The sequence below is a fragment of the Callorhinus ursinus genome, unplaced genomic scaffold (assembly GCF_003265705.2).
Source record: "Callorhinus ursinus isolate GAN/ISIS: 27379988/994484 unplaced genomic scaffold, GSC_fseal_2.0 scaffold8, whole genome shotgun sequence".
Taxonomy (NCBI): Eukaryota; Metazoa; Chordata; class Mammalia; order Carnivora; family Otariidae; genus Callorhinus; species Callorhinus ursinus.
Genome location: NW_027397070.1, coordinates 37,311,761 through 37,328,457, shown reverse-complemented (window position 1 = coordinate 37,328,457; position 16,697 = coordinate 37,311,761). Strand labels below are relative to the sequence as shown.

The following is a 16,697-nucleotide window of genomic DNA, read 5'->3' as shown; positions in this document are numbered from 1 at the left end:
TATTGTTATGTTAATCACCATACATTACATCATTAGTTTTTGATGTAGTGTTCCATGATTCATTGTTTGTGCATAACACCCAGTGCTCCACTCAGAATGTGCCCTCTTTAATACCCATCACCAGGCTAACCCATCCCCCTACCCCACATATATTTTCTTAATGAGAATATCATTCCTATCATTTAGTTACTATCATTTCCACTTTACAGATAAAAAGATTAAAGTTTAGAAAATTAGGGTAATGACTCTATAGACCTTTCTAAGACTCATATACAATTTAACTAAATACAACTCTGAGCAATAGCAGTTGTGAAACATCACCAAGAAGAGACTCAGAATCCAGTTTCAACACAATTGAGCCTTTTCCCATTAATCATCTCTCAGTATCCTATAGGTTGTTATGCTACAGCTTTACACCTTACACGATAGATACATTCTTTTTTTATTGTACTTTTTATTGTTATGTTAATCACCATACATTACATCATTAGTTTTTGATGTAGTGTTCCATGATTCATTGTTTGTGCATAACACCCAGTGCTCCACGCAGAACGTGCCCTCTTTAATACCCATTACCGGGCTAACCCATCCCCCCACCCCTCTCCCCTCTAGAATCCTCAGTTTGTTTTTCAGAGTCCATCATCTCTCATGGTTCATACGATAGATACATTCTTAAAGTTGTTGTTAATCAGACCGTATCTTAAATGTATTAGAGGAATATAGTATTCTGCATTCTTATATTCTAAAAGCATATTGCACAATTTCAGATCTTTCAAGATTTTCTCTGATCAGGTCTCCTTATGGTGGGAAACATTGGCACTCCATCACAGCCACTGGCCAAAGCCAGTGAAAAGTTACTTTAAGTGACGTTGGATCCATTATTATTCAGAAGGAGGCATATTTCCCAAATCACAGGTATTATATCTTACATGTGTATGATTTTTTTTGGTCCTTTTCCATAGTCTTATCTATAATCTAAAGTCATTCTCCAAATTATCCAACAAAACAAGAAATAAAAATTATATTGTCCCCCATTGTACAGAAAGGAAGCAAGACACAGGCCAGGGGCTAGACCAAAGCTGGACAATCTCTGAACACAATCAAAAGTCATCTGAAGAAAATATCAACTCCATTTCCACAGCTCAGAAGTCACGGCTGCTTCTGCATGTCTGTGGAAGTCCTCAGCGAGTGAGACACAGACTTGAACACTGAAAGCTCCTTCATGAAGGGATCCACTTGACATTCTAGTGGAAAATGACCATACTTTAAATGTTACCCAATAATCACATTTACCATTGTTTCAACAATATGGTTTTATCAAAAGAAAAATAGCCAAGTTGGGGCACCTGGGTGGCTCAGTCAGTTAAGCATCCAACTCTTGATTTCAGCACAGGTCTTGATCTCAGGGTCATGAGGACAAGCCCTGAGTGGGGCTCCTACTAGGCGTGGAGCCTACTTAAAAAAATTTTTTTTAAATAGCCAAGTTATTTCTATATACAAATGAAATACATAAAATATGACTATTTTACCTTTATATTCTGATTCTGATTTTCAGGAAGTTCTATTGACATATCTGTCGAAAAATCAACAGTTGGTTTTTCTTCTTTAGATAGCTGAGTATTTTCATAATTGTCAAAATTGGGTTGGTCCTGTTTTTTTATAAGTGGCAGGTTCATCTCCTATAAAAAAATGTCATGAAATTTAAAGCCCATATTATTTATGTGAAGATATATTATTAGCAACAATAATTGGACATAATATATTCGATATATTCTGGGATTTATCACTTAATAACAATGTTATAAAGTATAAGCATTTCCCAAAAAAAAACCTCAGTCTCAAATTATTAAGAATAAGAAACAGACTAATTTAATCATTTAAGTTCAAAAATTGTTTATTAAAGGTCTGCTTTTATAAGGCACTATGTACGCTAACTATAAAGCTATATAAAGCTCAGCGTATGTTCTCAAGGAACTTGAAATTGGTAGGCAGAAACGCTTAATTTTGTTCTATAATAGTAAATGAATTTCAACTAGAAAGCTATACATTACATGTCCACACAAAAACTTGTACATAAATGTTCACAGCAACATTATTCATAATAGTCAAAAAGGTGGGAAGAAGCCAATGTGCATCAACTGATCAATGAATAAATAAAATGTTGGGTATCCACACAATAGACTATTATTTGCCATAAAAAGAAATGGAGTACTGATACATGCTACAACACAGACAAACCTTGAAAACATTATGCTAAGTTAAAAAAAAGAAACACAAGGCCAGGTATTATATGATCCCATCTGTATGAAATATCCAGAATAGGCAAATCTACAGAGACATAAAGTAGATTAGTGGCTACTGGGGAGGCTGGGAGAAAGTGGGGAGTGACTGCTAATGGGTACAGAGTTTCTTTAGGTGACAAAAATGTTCTAAAATTCATGACCATGATGGCTGCACAACTCTGAATATACTAAACCTCGCTGAGTTACACCCTTTAAATGAGTGGACTTATGGCATGGGAGTTATATCTCGATGAAGCTGTTACCAAAAACCAAAAATAAAACAAAAAAACTTACAAACTGAGTTTTTGTAATAAGTTTTCTCCATCTTTTATTCAGCCTTCTCAGTTCTTTAGAAATAGATGATCCAACTTCATCATTACTGACTTGAATTAAGAAATTCCCCACTTCATTTAAAGTAGTATGTTCTACATTCCACTGGGATAGTGTCTCAAAGGGAACCTACACAACATAGAAGCAACATATTTTAATGACATCACACTTGTCTTTCCATTATCCATAACAGATCTTTACTAAGGTTGATTCTAAGCAAAAGTGAGTGTGAGGTTCTTGCAGAGACCCTGAGCCTTCCTTGTTGGACTAGCTCTTCATTCCTAATCACTAATTGGCAGGCACCAGCTGTCTGTCATCACTCCTGGTCCTGAACTTTTAGGAAGCATCTGATATTCTATCTTTCTAAGTGGTTAATGAACTTGGAGCAAAAGTTCTCAAGCATTTATCAGTTCATGGCGCCCTAAATGTCTCAGTAATTTTTTCATAGATTCCCTAGGTCAGAAGATTCATCTTACGGGTCTTATTTTCTATGTAGGCGGGTCCAAACCACTTGGTAGTTATTTGCTGCATGGTATCCAACAGACGGCAGACTGATGTTGCTGTGTCTCCCTCAAAATTTAAATTATCTTGAAAGTCCTCTTTGGCAGTTCAGGGCACCTTAGCACAGAGTTTGGGAATTGCAAGGCTTAATGTGTTATTTTTCTCAGTTATGTGAATTTTCATAAAAGATCTTTAAAGGATGGAGGTAGAGAGTATTATGCTAATCAAATTAAGTCAGTCAGAGAAAGACAAATACCATATAATTTCACTCATATGTGGAATTTAAGATACAAATGAGCTAAGGGACAAAGAGAGAGAGAAACCATGAAACAGACTCTTAACTGATGGCTACCAGAGGGGAGGTGGGTGGGGGATGGGTGAAATAGGCGTTGGAGATTAAGGAGTGTGCTTGTCCTGATGAGCACTGGATGCTGTATGAAAGTATTAAATCACTATATTATACAACTGAAATTAATATTACACAGTATGTTAACCAACTAGAATTTAAATAAAAAGTTAAAAAAAAAGATGTTTAAACACAGAAGTGTTGAAAGCCAAAGATTTGGATTTCTAGAATCACTACAGGTGACAAGAAGAATGACTCACTAACCCCTCAAATATTCTTTTTGCATTCCTACACTTATCACAAATTTTACTTTCATATAAACAGCCCATTTTCAGCTGAGTAACTTTAGTTTCTATTTGGAAAATGTTTAATCTGAGAGGCTGTCTATATCCATTTGCAAGAGAGGAAAACAAATGAAAGAAAGAAAAACTACCTCAGAGAATAATCATAAAACAGATTATTACATGACTAGCAAATGAAAACAATACTGAATTACACTGAAATTTCTTCCATACCTTTCCACATAAGTCTAAGGTATGCTGCATTTTCTTCCTCTAGAAACTCAGGGAAATTTTAGAGCTGAAAGGTATTCATCCAATCCAAATGGAAAAATAAAACTTTTTAAAATATCAATTTATTTTAAATGTATCTATAAGCTATCAAATACTCCAAGGCTTTTATTTTCTTTCCAAAGAAGTTAAAAATATATCTTTCAAAAGCTACACTGTGTGTGTGTGTGTGTGTGTGTGTGTGTGTGTGTGTGTGTGTGTGTAATACCTATAATGAGAAGAAAACTTCCTTTTGGCAATTATATTAGAAAGAAACTAAACTCTTTCCAATACCTTGAAGAATTTTTCCAAGAGTCATACTTACTGTTCTCTGGCCTCTAATTTTTGGATTGAAAATGAGGATCTCCAAACAAAATGAAAAAAAAAAAAAAAGAAAGTAAAATTGAGGAGGTACCATTAGACTGAAAATACCTCTTTAATCTGTTCCTTCTTTGTCTCCTCAAAACAAGCCTTGAGTAAGCGAAGGTTTTCCACATAAGTAGCCCAACATGTCAGAACTTTTTGTAGAGTGGATTTCACATTATATATATTTTTTCTATACATACAAATATTATATTCCACCGTGGTATATTCTTTACTAATATCCTGATATTCTCCAGCTATAATGTTAACAAAACAAGAAGGTAATCTCAGAAAACAGTTTATTATTAATAAAATCATACTGATAAGAAAAATATTGGCATATTAATTGACAGTGGTGAAATAGTTACGTACTGACAATATTAAAAGTGAACGCAAGGATTTTCCAAAGAAAACACATACATAAAACCAATTCCTAAAACATTAAGGTATAAAGTAAGTGAAACAGATAAAATGCTATTTCCATCAAAAAGTAACTATACAGCTTTACCTAAATTCTTATGGATTTCTTCACATCTCTGAAAGGAAGTTTCAAGTTGAACTAGGAACTCTTTTTCTTCAGTAAATTTCTGGTGGGGGGAAGGAAAAAAAATATGTTGACAGTTTTTTACTATTAAAAATGTGCCAAGATATCCAGATAGAGACATAAATTTTTTTTAAAGATTTTATTTATTTATTTGACAGAGAGAGACACAGCAAGAGAGGGAACACAAGCAGGGAGTGGGAGAGGGAGAAGCAGGCTTCCCGCCAAACAGGGAGCCCAATGCGAGGCTCAATCCCAGGACCCTGGGATCATGACCTGAGCTGAAGGCAGACGCTTAATGACTGAGCCACCCAGGCAACCCAAAATCTATCTCATATATTTATTAATATTGCATAATTTATATCAGTTTCTCTTATTTTGCACATTTTTACTAATATTGAATAATTTTTATTAGATATATTAGAATATGTTATAAATAGATACCATCCATCACACAAAAACATTTGAGAAACTACCATTAATCAAATTATGTGTCCTATGCAAGCAAATTCTGTTATGGAAAAATAACAGAGTTAATTAAAAACTCCTCTATTTATTGTATACTTTTTAAGCACCAATGGTATGATTACTTAAATGGAAAAATGAAAAATCAAAGAAAGCAAAAGAAAGAAAGATATTCAAAACCTAGTCTAATTTAGAATGATGCTTTCTACTCAGGAATGTACAGTGTTTAAAACATTCACTGTAAATAAACCTCTCTTCATTGTGTTTTTCAATTTTTACACCAAAACTTACAATCTTGGATTTTTCTTTTTGGTCTCTCATTCCAAAAAGAGGGAAAAAGGAAGAATGATAAGTCCTAACTGTAGAAATGACATTTCTAGAATGCTTTTAAATTTACAAATGAACATGTTTATATTTAAATCATTGCAAAATTTCTTTCCTACAAACTGCAAGAGCTAAACCGCCTCTCCATAAAAAGCCTCAGGAAAAAATGTACTGTCTTTCCCACTCTTACAACTTGAAAGGCTAAGATAAAAATGTTCTGAGAAAAAATCAATTTTTGAATGAAACCATGAATCTGAGTGGAAAAAATATTTAAAAAGCGAAAGTTGGAATTGTTAATGGAAAGAACGTTGAAGCATTTTCTAACTATTATGTTAATTAGCCTGGCTGACTGACTCTCCCCTGGTGAGGTAAATAATGCTGTTTTCTTTCTTCCTCCTCCCACTGTCTGTTATTTGACTACCTGCAATTCTGTTCTCCAGGCAGTTTTAAGCTAATGAAAGTTACCAAGAAAACCCATCTCAAAACCTGAAAAGGTGAAGGGAAATTGTGCCAAGAAAAAAATGCACACCTAGCTCCCAGACGTGGAGAATACTTGTCTAAGACACAAAATAAAACAGCTTACATGCCAGTCTTCCAGCAACAATTCCACAGATTCTTTGTTCCCATATTTGATGTTCCAAACATCCAACTTTAATTTCACTTCATCTAGCAAACCAAGAACTGAGCACTTATAGTAATGAAATTCTAGACGTGGAATGAATTTTTTCCCCGAAATGTTGTTGATTCTGGAAAATATTGCAGGTTTGAGAGTTTAACTTAATATTATTGCCCGAATGCGAGATAATCTATTTGGCATTTCAAAAATATTGGGTCCTTGGCTTTTTATTTTAAACACATGGAACTCAGATGTATCCTCAAATCTTTTTTTTTTTTTTAAGTAAGCTATACTACGCCCAATGTGGAGCTTGAACATGACCCTGAAATCAGGAGTCACATGCTCTACCAACTAGGCCAGTCAGATGCCCCAAATCTTCTTTAAAAAACAAAAACAAAAACACACAAAGTAAAACAAACATTGTGGCTAAATATAAAACAACTATTTCTGAGATGGAAACATCAAACAGAACATTTTCTGAAGAAATGATTCCCCTATTGAAAAAAATCCTACAATAAATGTTAATCTCCAAAATATTTTACTAAATTTGTAAACTTTTGTGTAACTGAATGCAACCATAATTTCAACATTTATATATTACAACAGCTTTCATTATTAAGGCTAACACCCTCTTATTATCATTCTAGTAAGCTACTTAATGAATGATGAGAAAAGAGGAAATGATGTGGACAACCATCAATTAAATAATCTCTCTATTTATAGTATTTTGGAGTTTACAAAGTGCTTTCAGATACCTCCTCCCATTTCACGCAGGATCCTTGTGAGACATGAAAAGGGTGATTACCATTATCCTGTATTTACAAATGAGAATACATGCTCAGAAAGATGATAACTTTATCAAAACTCAGATATGGAGCTCATTTTCTGACTCCACGTCCAGAATTTTGCCCACCACCATATCCTACCATCCAATAAGAGAGCAAGTATAGTGAGCATGATATACTATTACTATTATATAAAATGTGAAGGTACTATTCATCAAGATTTCAAGAATACTTGTCAGAAATGATCTAAAAATCTCTAATTTTCTGGTCCCCATGGCCTCGTGTTAGTGCTCAAACATGAATGGTATGAGCAGTTGAGAAGTGCTCGTGTTACAAACCGTCCTTTCATTTCCTCCAATTTCCTAGGTGGTACCAGTGGTAAATGTTGTTCATCTCTACTTTCGAATGCCAGAAGAGTATTCAAATGACAATCAAATTTATCCATCAGATTCTGAAAAGAAATTTAGCATGACATGAACCAGACTTCTTGCCAAACATTGTAACTGGGGGTTTGTTAATCTCATTTGCTCTGGGCATGCACTGCATCTTTTTCCAAAAAAAATCATAAAGCCCTTACTTTTTTTTTTTAACTAAAACTTTGCAGATGAGTATTTTCATCAGAAGTGCTTTAAACTGCAACATTTTACAGAGAGGCAGACCGTAGTTTCTTTGGTAAAAGCATTATCAAAATCTTTTGTTTTCAGATTTTCCATTCCCTTGTATGTTCACATGCTATAAATGTCACATATCAAATTCCTTCATGCCACTGTAGTGAGAACCCAATCTCTCATATTTTAAACCAGTCTCCTCCCTCCTTTTTGTCAGGCTTTACAATTGCTTTAGAACTTACTAGACTCTACTTTATTGTTTCCAGCTTGAACTAGCACAATGCCCATGAAGAAAGTGAAGGTATCTCTGGCTCCCAAAAATCCCCAAGGGAATTGTTCTAAACCATCCTCAAACACCCATTATACTTCCTTCCCTTCTCCCTAGGACAAAGTCTTCCTCAAGAACAGTCCCTAATGAAGCATAGATTTTTCCATGATTCTTTTTTAATTTCCAACCTTGATTAAAGTCATTTTCTCTTGTATTAGAGCCATGGCTTCACCGTAATCCTGGGAAGTTGGCAAGTCTTCATCTATAAGCTCCTCTATCTCCTGGAGCCAGGCTTCGATTTGATGCAGCGGTGAGGGCAAGGCATGATTCAGCTCTGTTTTCCACACATTAATCTGAAAAAACAAAAATCTGTGCTTCAGTAGACACTCTTCTATAGTTTACTTCTTCAGGGGCACCTGGGTGGCTCAGGCGGTTGAGCAACTGACTCTTGGTTTTGGTTCAGGTCATCTCAGGGTTGTGAGACGCAATGGGTTCCACACTCAGTTCAGAGTCGGCTTGGGATTCTCTCTCCCTCTTCCTCTGCCCCTCCCCCCCAACTCGAGCGGGCTCTCTCTCAAATAAATAAATGAACCTCTTGCTTCCTCAGCCTTCCCACCACTGCCCCCATGCACAGGAGTCACACAAACATCAACTACTTATTTCCCCAAACACTTACTGCACTCTTGCTGTCCCTTCTACCTGGATTTTTTCCCCACTAAGCACCATCAGAACTCACTCCCACATTGACTGATTCATTCATTCATTCATTCATTCATTCTGCAAACAATTTATTAATAACCTGCTGTGCTAATAGCTGATAGAGCTATAAAAAGCTTCTGGAATGGAGAAGGGGCATGTAGCGGTTGCACACCACAGAGTACAGTGCAGCACTTAGACACAAATTAGATGTACACACATGGGAACAGTGGGGCATTTTAAATACGTGTGCTCAAAAATTTACGAAGCAGAATAATATGTAACATCAATTTACCCAACTTAAAAATACATGAGCACATAAATATAATATGTATTTTGCAAGACAATACAAAACGAAAAGATACACCTTAAGCACATCACAGTAGTGGGCTAAGGAGAAAGGGAAATGGAGGGAGGGCATGGGTATAGAAAGAAACACAAATTAAACAAGTGAATAAAAGTTAGATTAGGGCCTTGTCCAGACCCATGTGCCATGAACAGAAGAGTAAGTTTAATACAACCCTCTACATCTTTTCATACAATCAGATAAATATAAAAACAAAACAAATGTCTTGCCTGAATCCCTTAGTGGGAGAAGCAAAGTACATGGTTACAGTTAACTGTGGTCAGCAATATGAGAGAGCCAGACAGAGGGGGCCCAGGGAAGACCCTGGAAGAACAATGATTACACAATGATGCCTGGAATTCTTTTTTTTTTTTTTAATTTTTAATTATTTTTTGTCTTTCAAATTCTTATTTAAATTCCACTTTGTTAATATTCAGTGTAATATCAGCTTCAGGTGTAGATTTCAGTGACTCATCACTTAACATACAACACCCAGTGCTAATCACACCAAGTACCCTCCTTAATCCCCATCACCCATCTAAATCATCCCTGCTGCCCACCTCCCCTCCAGCAACCCTGTTTGTTCTCTATTGGTAAGAGTCTGTTTCCCAGTTTGTTTCTCTCTCTTCTCCACCCTGCCCACCCCCCCATGTTCACCTGTTTTGTTTCCTAAATTCCTGAGGCAAGGGAAACAAAAGGAAAAATGAACTAATGGGACTTAAGGTAAAAAGCTTCGGTACAGCAAACGAAACAATCAACAAAACTAAGAGGTAACCTTCGGAATGTGAGAAGATATTTGCAAATGACATATCTGATATAGGGTTAGTATGCAAAATATATAAAGAATTTATCAAACAACACCACAAAAAAACAATAATCCAGTTAAAAAAATGGGCAGAAGACATGAAAAGACATTTTTCCGAAGAAGACATCAAGATGGTTGACACATGAAAGGATGCTCAACATCAGGGAAATACAAATCAAAACTACACTTGATCTTAGCCAAAAGGCCGAGAAGCGATTACAAATCAAAACTACAATGAGATACCACTTCACACCACTCAGAGAGGAAAAAAATAAAACAAAATGAAACCAGAGAGGAAGACAAACCGTAAGAGACTCTTAACCATAGGAAACAAACTGAGGGTTGCTGGAGTGGAGGGGGGGGGGGGGATGGGGCAATTGGGTGATGGACATTAAGGAGGGCACGTGATGTGATGAGCACTGGGTGTCATATGCAACTGATGAATCACTAACCTCTACTTCTGAAACCAATAATACATTATATGTTAATTAAATGAATTTAAATAAAAATTTTTAAAAAGAGTGTGGCTTTTGATCTGAACTCACACAGCTCTATTGTGGTTTTTATGGCATTCTCATTCCAAAGACCCCCACCCCCATGAAGATCAAGCACAAATTAAAAGGTGTTTCACTCAATGACTTCCTCAAATGAAAGTATGAGTTTTAAAAAAAAAAAGTATGAGTTTTAAATCTGTATTTCTCTTTCCATTATAGTTCTACTAAATGAATTGCCACTATTCTTAAAGTTAAATTGATTTTAAATAGAAGAAAGAAAAAGCAAAATTACATTTTTAAAATAGGGTTATCTGATTCATCACTAATTGAAAAACATTTATTGAGTGCCACCATATGCAAGACAAATATCAAAAAGAAACATATGAGCAAATACCCAAGTATAAAGATGTTAAATGAGGAAAAAGCTAGGCTCCTTTAAGGAGGTCAAATGGAACTATTCATAAACTAGAAGCATTAAATATAGTTTTCATATTGTTTTGCTCTTTTTTTTAGGTTTATTGAGGTATATTGACAAAATTGTAAGATATTTAAAGTGTAGATCATGGTGATTTGATACACATATACTTTGTGGAAGGATTCCCACTATCTAGTTAATTAACACATCCAATCACTTCACATCTTTTTTTTTTTTTGGTGAGAACATTTAAATTCAACTCTCTTAGCAAATTTTGATGCTTTAATACAGTGTTAATCAAGAATAGCCATCATGTGACCTTACTCAACTTATCACTGGAAGTTTGTACCCTTTTACCAACTTCTATTCCCTACCCCCCATCCCTGACAACCACTTTTCTACTCGCTGTTTCTAGAAGTTTGACTTTTTTTTTAAAAATCCCACATGTAAGGAATATTATGTGGTATTTTGTTTTGCTTTAGTTGCTTTCAAGTTTATCTTCTCAAACAACATATGGCAAAAGGCAACTCTACAATCTTCAATCATTAAGTATATGCAATTAAGCCTCCAGTTGGAAAAGAATGAAAAAAATATTTTCATCATTATGAATTTTTTTTAAGTTTTTTTTTATTTGACAGAGAGAGAGCACAAGCAGAGGGAACAGCAGAAGGAGAGGGAGAAGCAGGCCCCCCGCTTAGCAGGGAGCCTGATGCGGGGCTCGATCCCAGGACCTTGGGAACATGACCTGAGCCGAAGGCAGATGCTTAACCAACTGACCACCCAGGCGCCCCATTATGAATTTTTAATATGTTCTTTCATTATAACCAAGTTATTTGTACATTTGCCAAAATAAAATAAGTCAGAAAGTTGATACATGACTGAGTTAAAGAGAGTCTAAGAACAATAGCTCTAATTCAACTGATGATCTTTTCACAACTAAAAGAAAGCTGTATACATTTTGGATGGAATGGAACGCGTGCTTTCTGCGTGGGAGCTGTACTCTACATGTAAATTACTTTTGTATTTGTATGAAAATTTGTATCTGGTCTGCACTGATCTTGTCAGGTCAAAATAACAGAATATTGCTATTTTGCATAGCTGGCTTAAAATGAAACCATTTACTGTGAGGCTTTGAGGTAATTGTGTGCTCAAACAACTGAACCAGAAACTGTCTGGATGATATTGACTTTTATATACCTGATGACTTTAACATTAATGTCTCCTTTGCCACACCGAGACAAGCTGTATTATATCCAACTAAGGAATGGATTTTCAAGCTATGATCAATGTGCAGCACTTACTCTTGCAAAATAGTTTTTTTAATGGTTTTTCTCATTATTGTGGGTATTTTTGCCAAGTCATATTCAATAAAATTAGGCCAGGTCTTTGTGGCCTGGAACATCGTGAACTCTACAGACAGTATCTTCTTCCTCTCCTTCCATTTTGTTGAGCACTTGTAACCAAGAGCTCCTGCCCTTTGCAAGCGTCAGTTTCAAAGCTGTGATAAGAACACGAGCTGGGGACGCAATGAGCCCTGACACTTGATGGGAAGGTTTCCAGAGCTATGCCAGTTCTCCCAAATTAGGTACTTGAAGAGGGTGGTTCTTTTAAGCTACCAGACTATTTAACACCCTTGATAAATGATGTGAAACATGTATTTTTGATTTGCAGACCATAAAATCTCTGTTACAACTCTGTAAATTCACCAAAAATCATTTACCTATCCATTTAAAATGAATGAATTGTATGATATGTAAATTATACATCAAAAAAGATGTTTAAAAAGAAAGAATGAAGGCGGGGCGCCTGGGTGGCTCAGTATGTTAAGCATCCAACTCTTGATTTTGGCTCAGATCATGAGAGCAAGCCCCACATCCAGCTCCACACTCAGCAGGGAGTCTGCTTGAGATTCTTTCTCTCCATCTCCCTCTGCCCCTTTCCCTGCACCCGCTCTCTCTCTCTCCCTCTCTCTCTAAAATAAATAAACCTTAAAAAAAAGAATATAGGCAAAATAAAGACATTCAGAAATCAAAGAAAACTAAGAGAATTTGTTCCGCCAGATCTGCATTATAAGATAAGTTAAAAAAAAGTTTTTTCAGGGTGAAGGGAAATGAGTTCAGATGGAAACTCAAACCTCTAGAAAGGAATGAAGACCACTAGAAATGATAAATATCTAGATAAATGTAAGAGACATTTTTTTCTCTTAATTTCTTTAAAATGTATGGCTATTTTTAGCAAAAATTTGTAACATGGTCTTGGGGACTTTAAACATATGTTTATGGCATTTACATATATACATATATTTATATATAAAGAAACTATAGCATAAAGAATGACAAATGAATTTAATTAAAAGATTTCTACATAAAAATTACAGTAACTTAAAAGTGGTATAAGTAGACTGTAAAAAAATTTTTTTTAAAGATTTTATTTATTTATTTAAGAGAGAAAGAGGGAGCACAAAGGGAGAGGGAGAAGCAGACTCCCTGCTCTGCAGGGAGCCCAATGTGGGGCTCAATCCCAGGACCGTGAGGTCATGACCTGAGCTGAAGGCAGATTCAACCAACTGAGCCATTCAGGCGCCCTGCAGACTGTAATAATTTTTAAATGTGTATTGTAATCTCAATGGAAATCCGATAGAAAGCAGTAGAGAAAAAAGCCAATAAATTAAAATGAAATTCTAAAAATATTAACATAATCTAAAGCAAGGCACGAAAGAATAGAGATACAAAAAACAGAGGGAATGGGGCGCCTGGGTGGCTCAGTTGGTTAAGCGACTGCCTTCGGCTCAGGTCATGATCCTGGAGTCCCAGGATCAAGTCCCGCATCGGGCTCCCTGCTCAGCAGGGGGCCTGCTTCTCCCTCTGACCCTCTGACCCTCTTCCCTCTCGTGCTATCTCTCATTCTCTCTCTCTCAAATAAATAAATAAAATCTTTAAAAAAAAAGAGGGAATAAACAGAAAAAAAGAGTAAAATGATATACCTAAATTGAACCATATTAATATTTCATTGAATATTAACTGACTAAGCTCTCCAACTAAAAGGTAGAGATTATCATAATGGATAAGAAAGCAAGATCCAACCATATGCTGCCCATAAGAGATGCACTTTAAATAAAAAGACTCAAGGGGCGCCTGGGTGGCTCAGTCATTAAGCGTCTGCCTTCGGCTCAGGTCATGATCCCAGGGTCCTGGGGTCGAGCCCCACATCGGGCTCCCTGCTCCGCGGGAAGCCTGCTTCTCCTTCTCCCACTCCCCCTGCTTGTGTTCCCTCTCTCGCTGTGTCTTTCTCTGCCAAATAAATAAATAAAATCTTTTAAAAAAAATAAATAAATAAAAAGACTCAAATGAAAGTAAATGAAGGAAAAAGATATATCAGTCAGCATAAGACTGGAATGATAATATTGATAGCAGATTAAGTAGACATCAAAAAAAAACCAGTATTACGAGAAATAAACAAGAATATTTCATAGTAATAAAAGTGTCATTCATCAGTGTCATTATGATAACAATCATAAATGTGCACAACTAATACCAAGTTTTAAAATACATGAAGCAAAATCCACAGCATGGAAGGAACGATTCTATAGATTTTAACAGCCCTCTCTCAGCAACCGATAAAACTAAGGAAAATGTCAATCAAGACATAGATAATCTGACACTATCAACCATCTTTATCTTAACTGATATCTGTTGAATACTATATCAAGGGCACCTGGGTGGCTCTGTACGGTGGGCATCTATCTGCCTTCAGCTTAGGTCATGATCCTGTGATCCTGGCGACCTGGGATAGAGCCCCACTCGGGCTCCCAGCTCAGCAGGGGAATCTGCTTCTCCCTCTCCCTCTTCCGCTCTCCCTGCTCATTCTCTTTCATTCTCTCTCAAATAAATAAATAAAAATCTTTAAAAAAGAAAGAAAGACAGGAAGAAAAAGAAAGAAAGAAAGAAAGAAAGAAAGAAAGAAAGAAAGAAAGAAAGAAAGAAAGAAAGAAAGAAAGAAAGAGAAAGAAAGCAAGCAAGCTATATCAAATACAGAATACACATTCTTTCAAGGGCAAATGGTATGTACACCAACATGCACTACATCCGGGGCACCTGGGTGGCTCAGTTGGTTAAGCGTCTGCCTTTGGCTCAGGTCATGATCCCAGGGTCCTGGGATGGAGCCCCACGTTGGGCTCTTTGCTCAGCGGGGAGCCTCCTTCTCCTTCTCCCTGCTCCTGCTCTCTCTCACTATCTCTGTCTCTCTCCAATAAATAAAATCTTAAAAAAAAAATGCACTACATAGTGGGTCATAACACAAATCTCAATAAACTGCAAACAACTGAAATCATATAGATATATTCATACACATTCATCTTCACACATTCTCTCTAGGCTCGTCCCTAACCCCCTTCAAGCATCTATTAATAGTGACACATGATCCTGGTCCATTATAGAGATGAGGCTGCAGGTCAATCAGAATATGGATAATCTACTGTAGCAAACCAATCATTGATGGCAAATATAAAAACTTTGGATAAGCAGTTTCTCTAAGCAGAATGCTGTAAATTCCTATTAAATATCAATCACTACCCAAATGAGGCCACGGAGAAACTAAAAGAACACTCTCCCAAATTTCTAATGTAGCATGTACTCTTTTACAGAATTCCTCATGGAAGTCTAAAGTAATCATCCAACAAACAAAGCTGCCTCATGAAAATGTTCTTTCAATCAATATAACACAGTAACCTGGTAGGTGAGGCCATCCCAGGCTTCTCTCAACTGTAACTGATCTTCATTCAGCTCATTCAGATTCCTTTTTATTGGCAGAATGTCCAAAAAGGGCTTTTTTTCTTCATTGAATGACTCCAAAAAGGACAGCAGACTCTACAATCAGAAAAGTATTTTCAAGACAGAAATTTTAGATCAGTTTCTGAAATGTAATCCACTATGTTAAGGTCTATAGCTGTAGGTTACATTTAAATTTTTACTTAGATAAAGGTAAAGTTTCCTGACTTCAGGATCCTCTCACTGCTCTGGTATCTTTCATCAGTGCACCTTGATCATTTGAGTGCCATCACAGTAACAACAGGTCACAGCTTGTGTCTCGTGTCAGTACTCTTGGATTTCTACTGGAAGAGAGTGGCCAGGTCACCCAGCTCGACAGGACAACTCATGACACTACATGGAAAATGTGAGTTTGTTTGTCCTCCCCAAATATGGATTCACAACAAAATAAGAATGAGTAGAAGTAAGAACTATATGGTAGCAGTGATCACATGTAAATGTGTCTATGATTAACTGCACTTGAGCCAGTTCTTCCCAAGTCATTTTATACAGACCTTAGAAAATACTTCATCCCTGCCCTCAAAAATTTTAAAAATAAAGCTTTCCTTGGTTTGGATTTGCATGAAATATTAGTGTTGAAGAGTCATCAATTCCATAAATATTATTTCAAACATTATTCATAATAATTGACAGCATTTTCAGTTAAATTTTATGAGTTGGGGCACCTGGCTGGCTCAGCTGGGAGAGCATGCAACTCTTTTTTTTTTTTTTAAAGATTTTATTTATTTATTTGACAGAGAGAGTTAGCAAGAGCAGGGACACAAGCAGGGGGAGTGGGAGAGGGAGAAGCAGGCTTCCCGCTGAGCAGGGAGCCCGATGCGGGGCTCGATCCCAGGCCCCTGGGATCATGACCTGAGCCGAAGGCAGACACTCAACGACTGAGCCACCCAGGTGCCCCGAGCATGCAACTCTTGATCTTGGGGTCATAAGTTCGAGCCCTTGTGTTTGGAGTAGAGCTTACTTTTGAAAATAAATAAATATATAAATTTTTTTTGAAAGATTAAGTTTTACGAGCAAACTGGGCGATAATTATTGTAATTCTTTCTGATCATTAATAACTTCATAAAGCCTTTTTAGAAACCTGAATCTGTGGTCCATGACTAAATCAAGGACATATGTGCAAGCAAAGCACTTCCAG

The 16,697-nt window shown here is 36.3% G+C and overlaps 1 protein-coding gene across 3 annotated transcripts in view; it reads right to left on the bottom strand.

Annotated features, from left to right (window-relative positions):
• SYNE2 (spectrin repeat containing nuclear envelope protein 2) overlaps window positions 1-16,697 on the bottom strand; it is a 314,602-nt gene that overhangs the window by 205,394 nt on the left and 92,511 nt on the right. For all 3 annotated transcript variants that reach the window (XM_073895326.1, XM_073895325.1, XM_073895327.1), the window contains exons 11-18: window positions 15,461-15,598; window positions 8,166-8,330; window positions 7,440-7,552; window positions 6,284-6,446; window positions 4,879-4,957; window positions 4,440-4,627; window positions 2,577-2,741; window positions 1,530-1,679 (exon numbers count right to left, since the gene is read on the bottom strand). In XM_073895326.1, coding sequence (XP_073751427.1) covers window positions 1,530-1,679; window positions 2,577-2,741; window positions 4,440-4,627; window positions 4,879-4,957; window positions 6,284-6,446; window positions 7,440-7,552; window positions 8,166-8,330; window positions 15,461-15,598 — 1,161 coding nt within the window. The remainder of the gene's footprint in view (window positions 1-1,529; window positions 1,680-2,576; window positions 2,742-4,439; window positions 4,628-4,878; window positions 4,958-6,283; window positions 6,447-7,439; window positions 7,553-8,165; window positions 8,331-15,460; window positions 15,599-16,697) is intronic.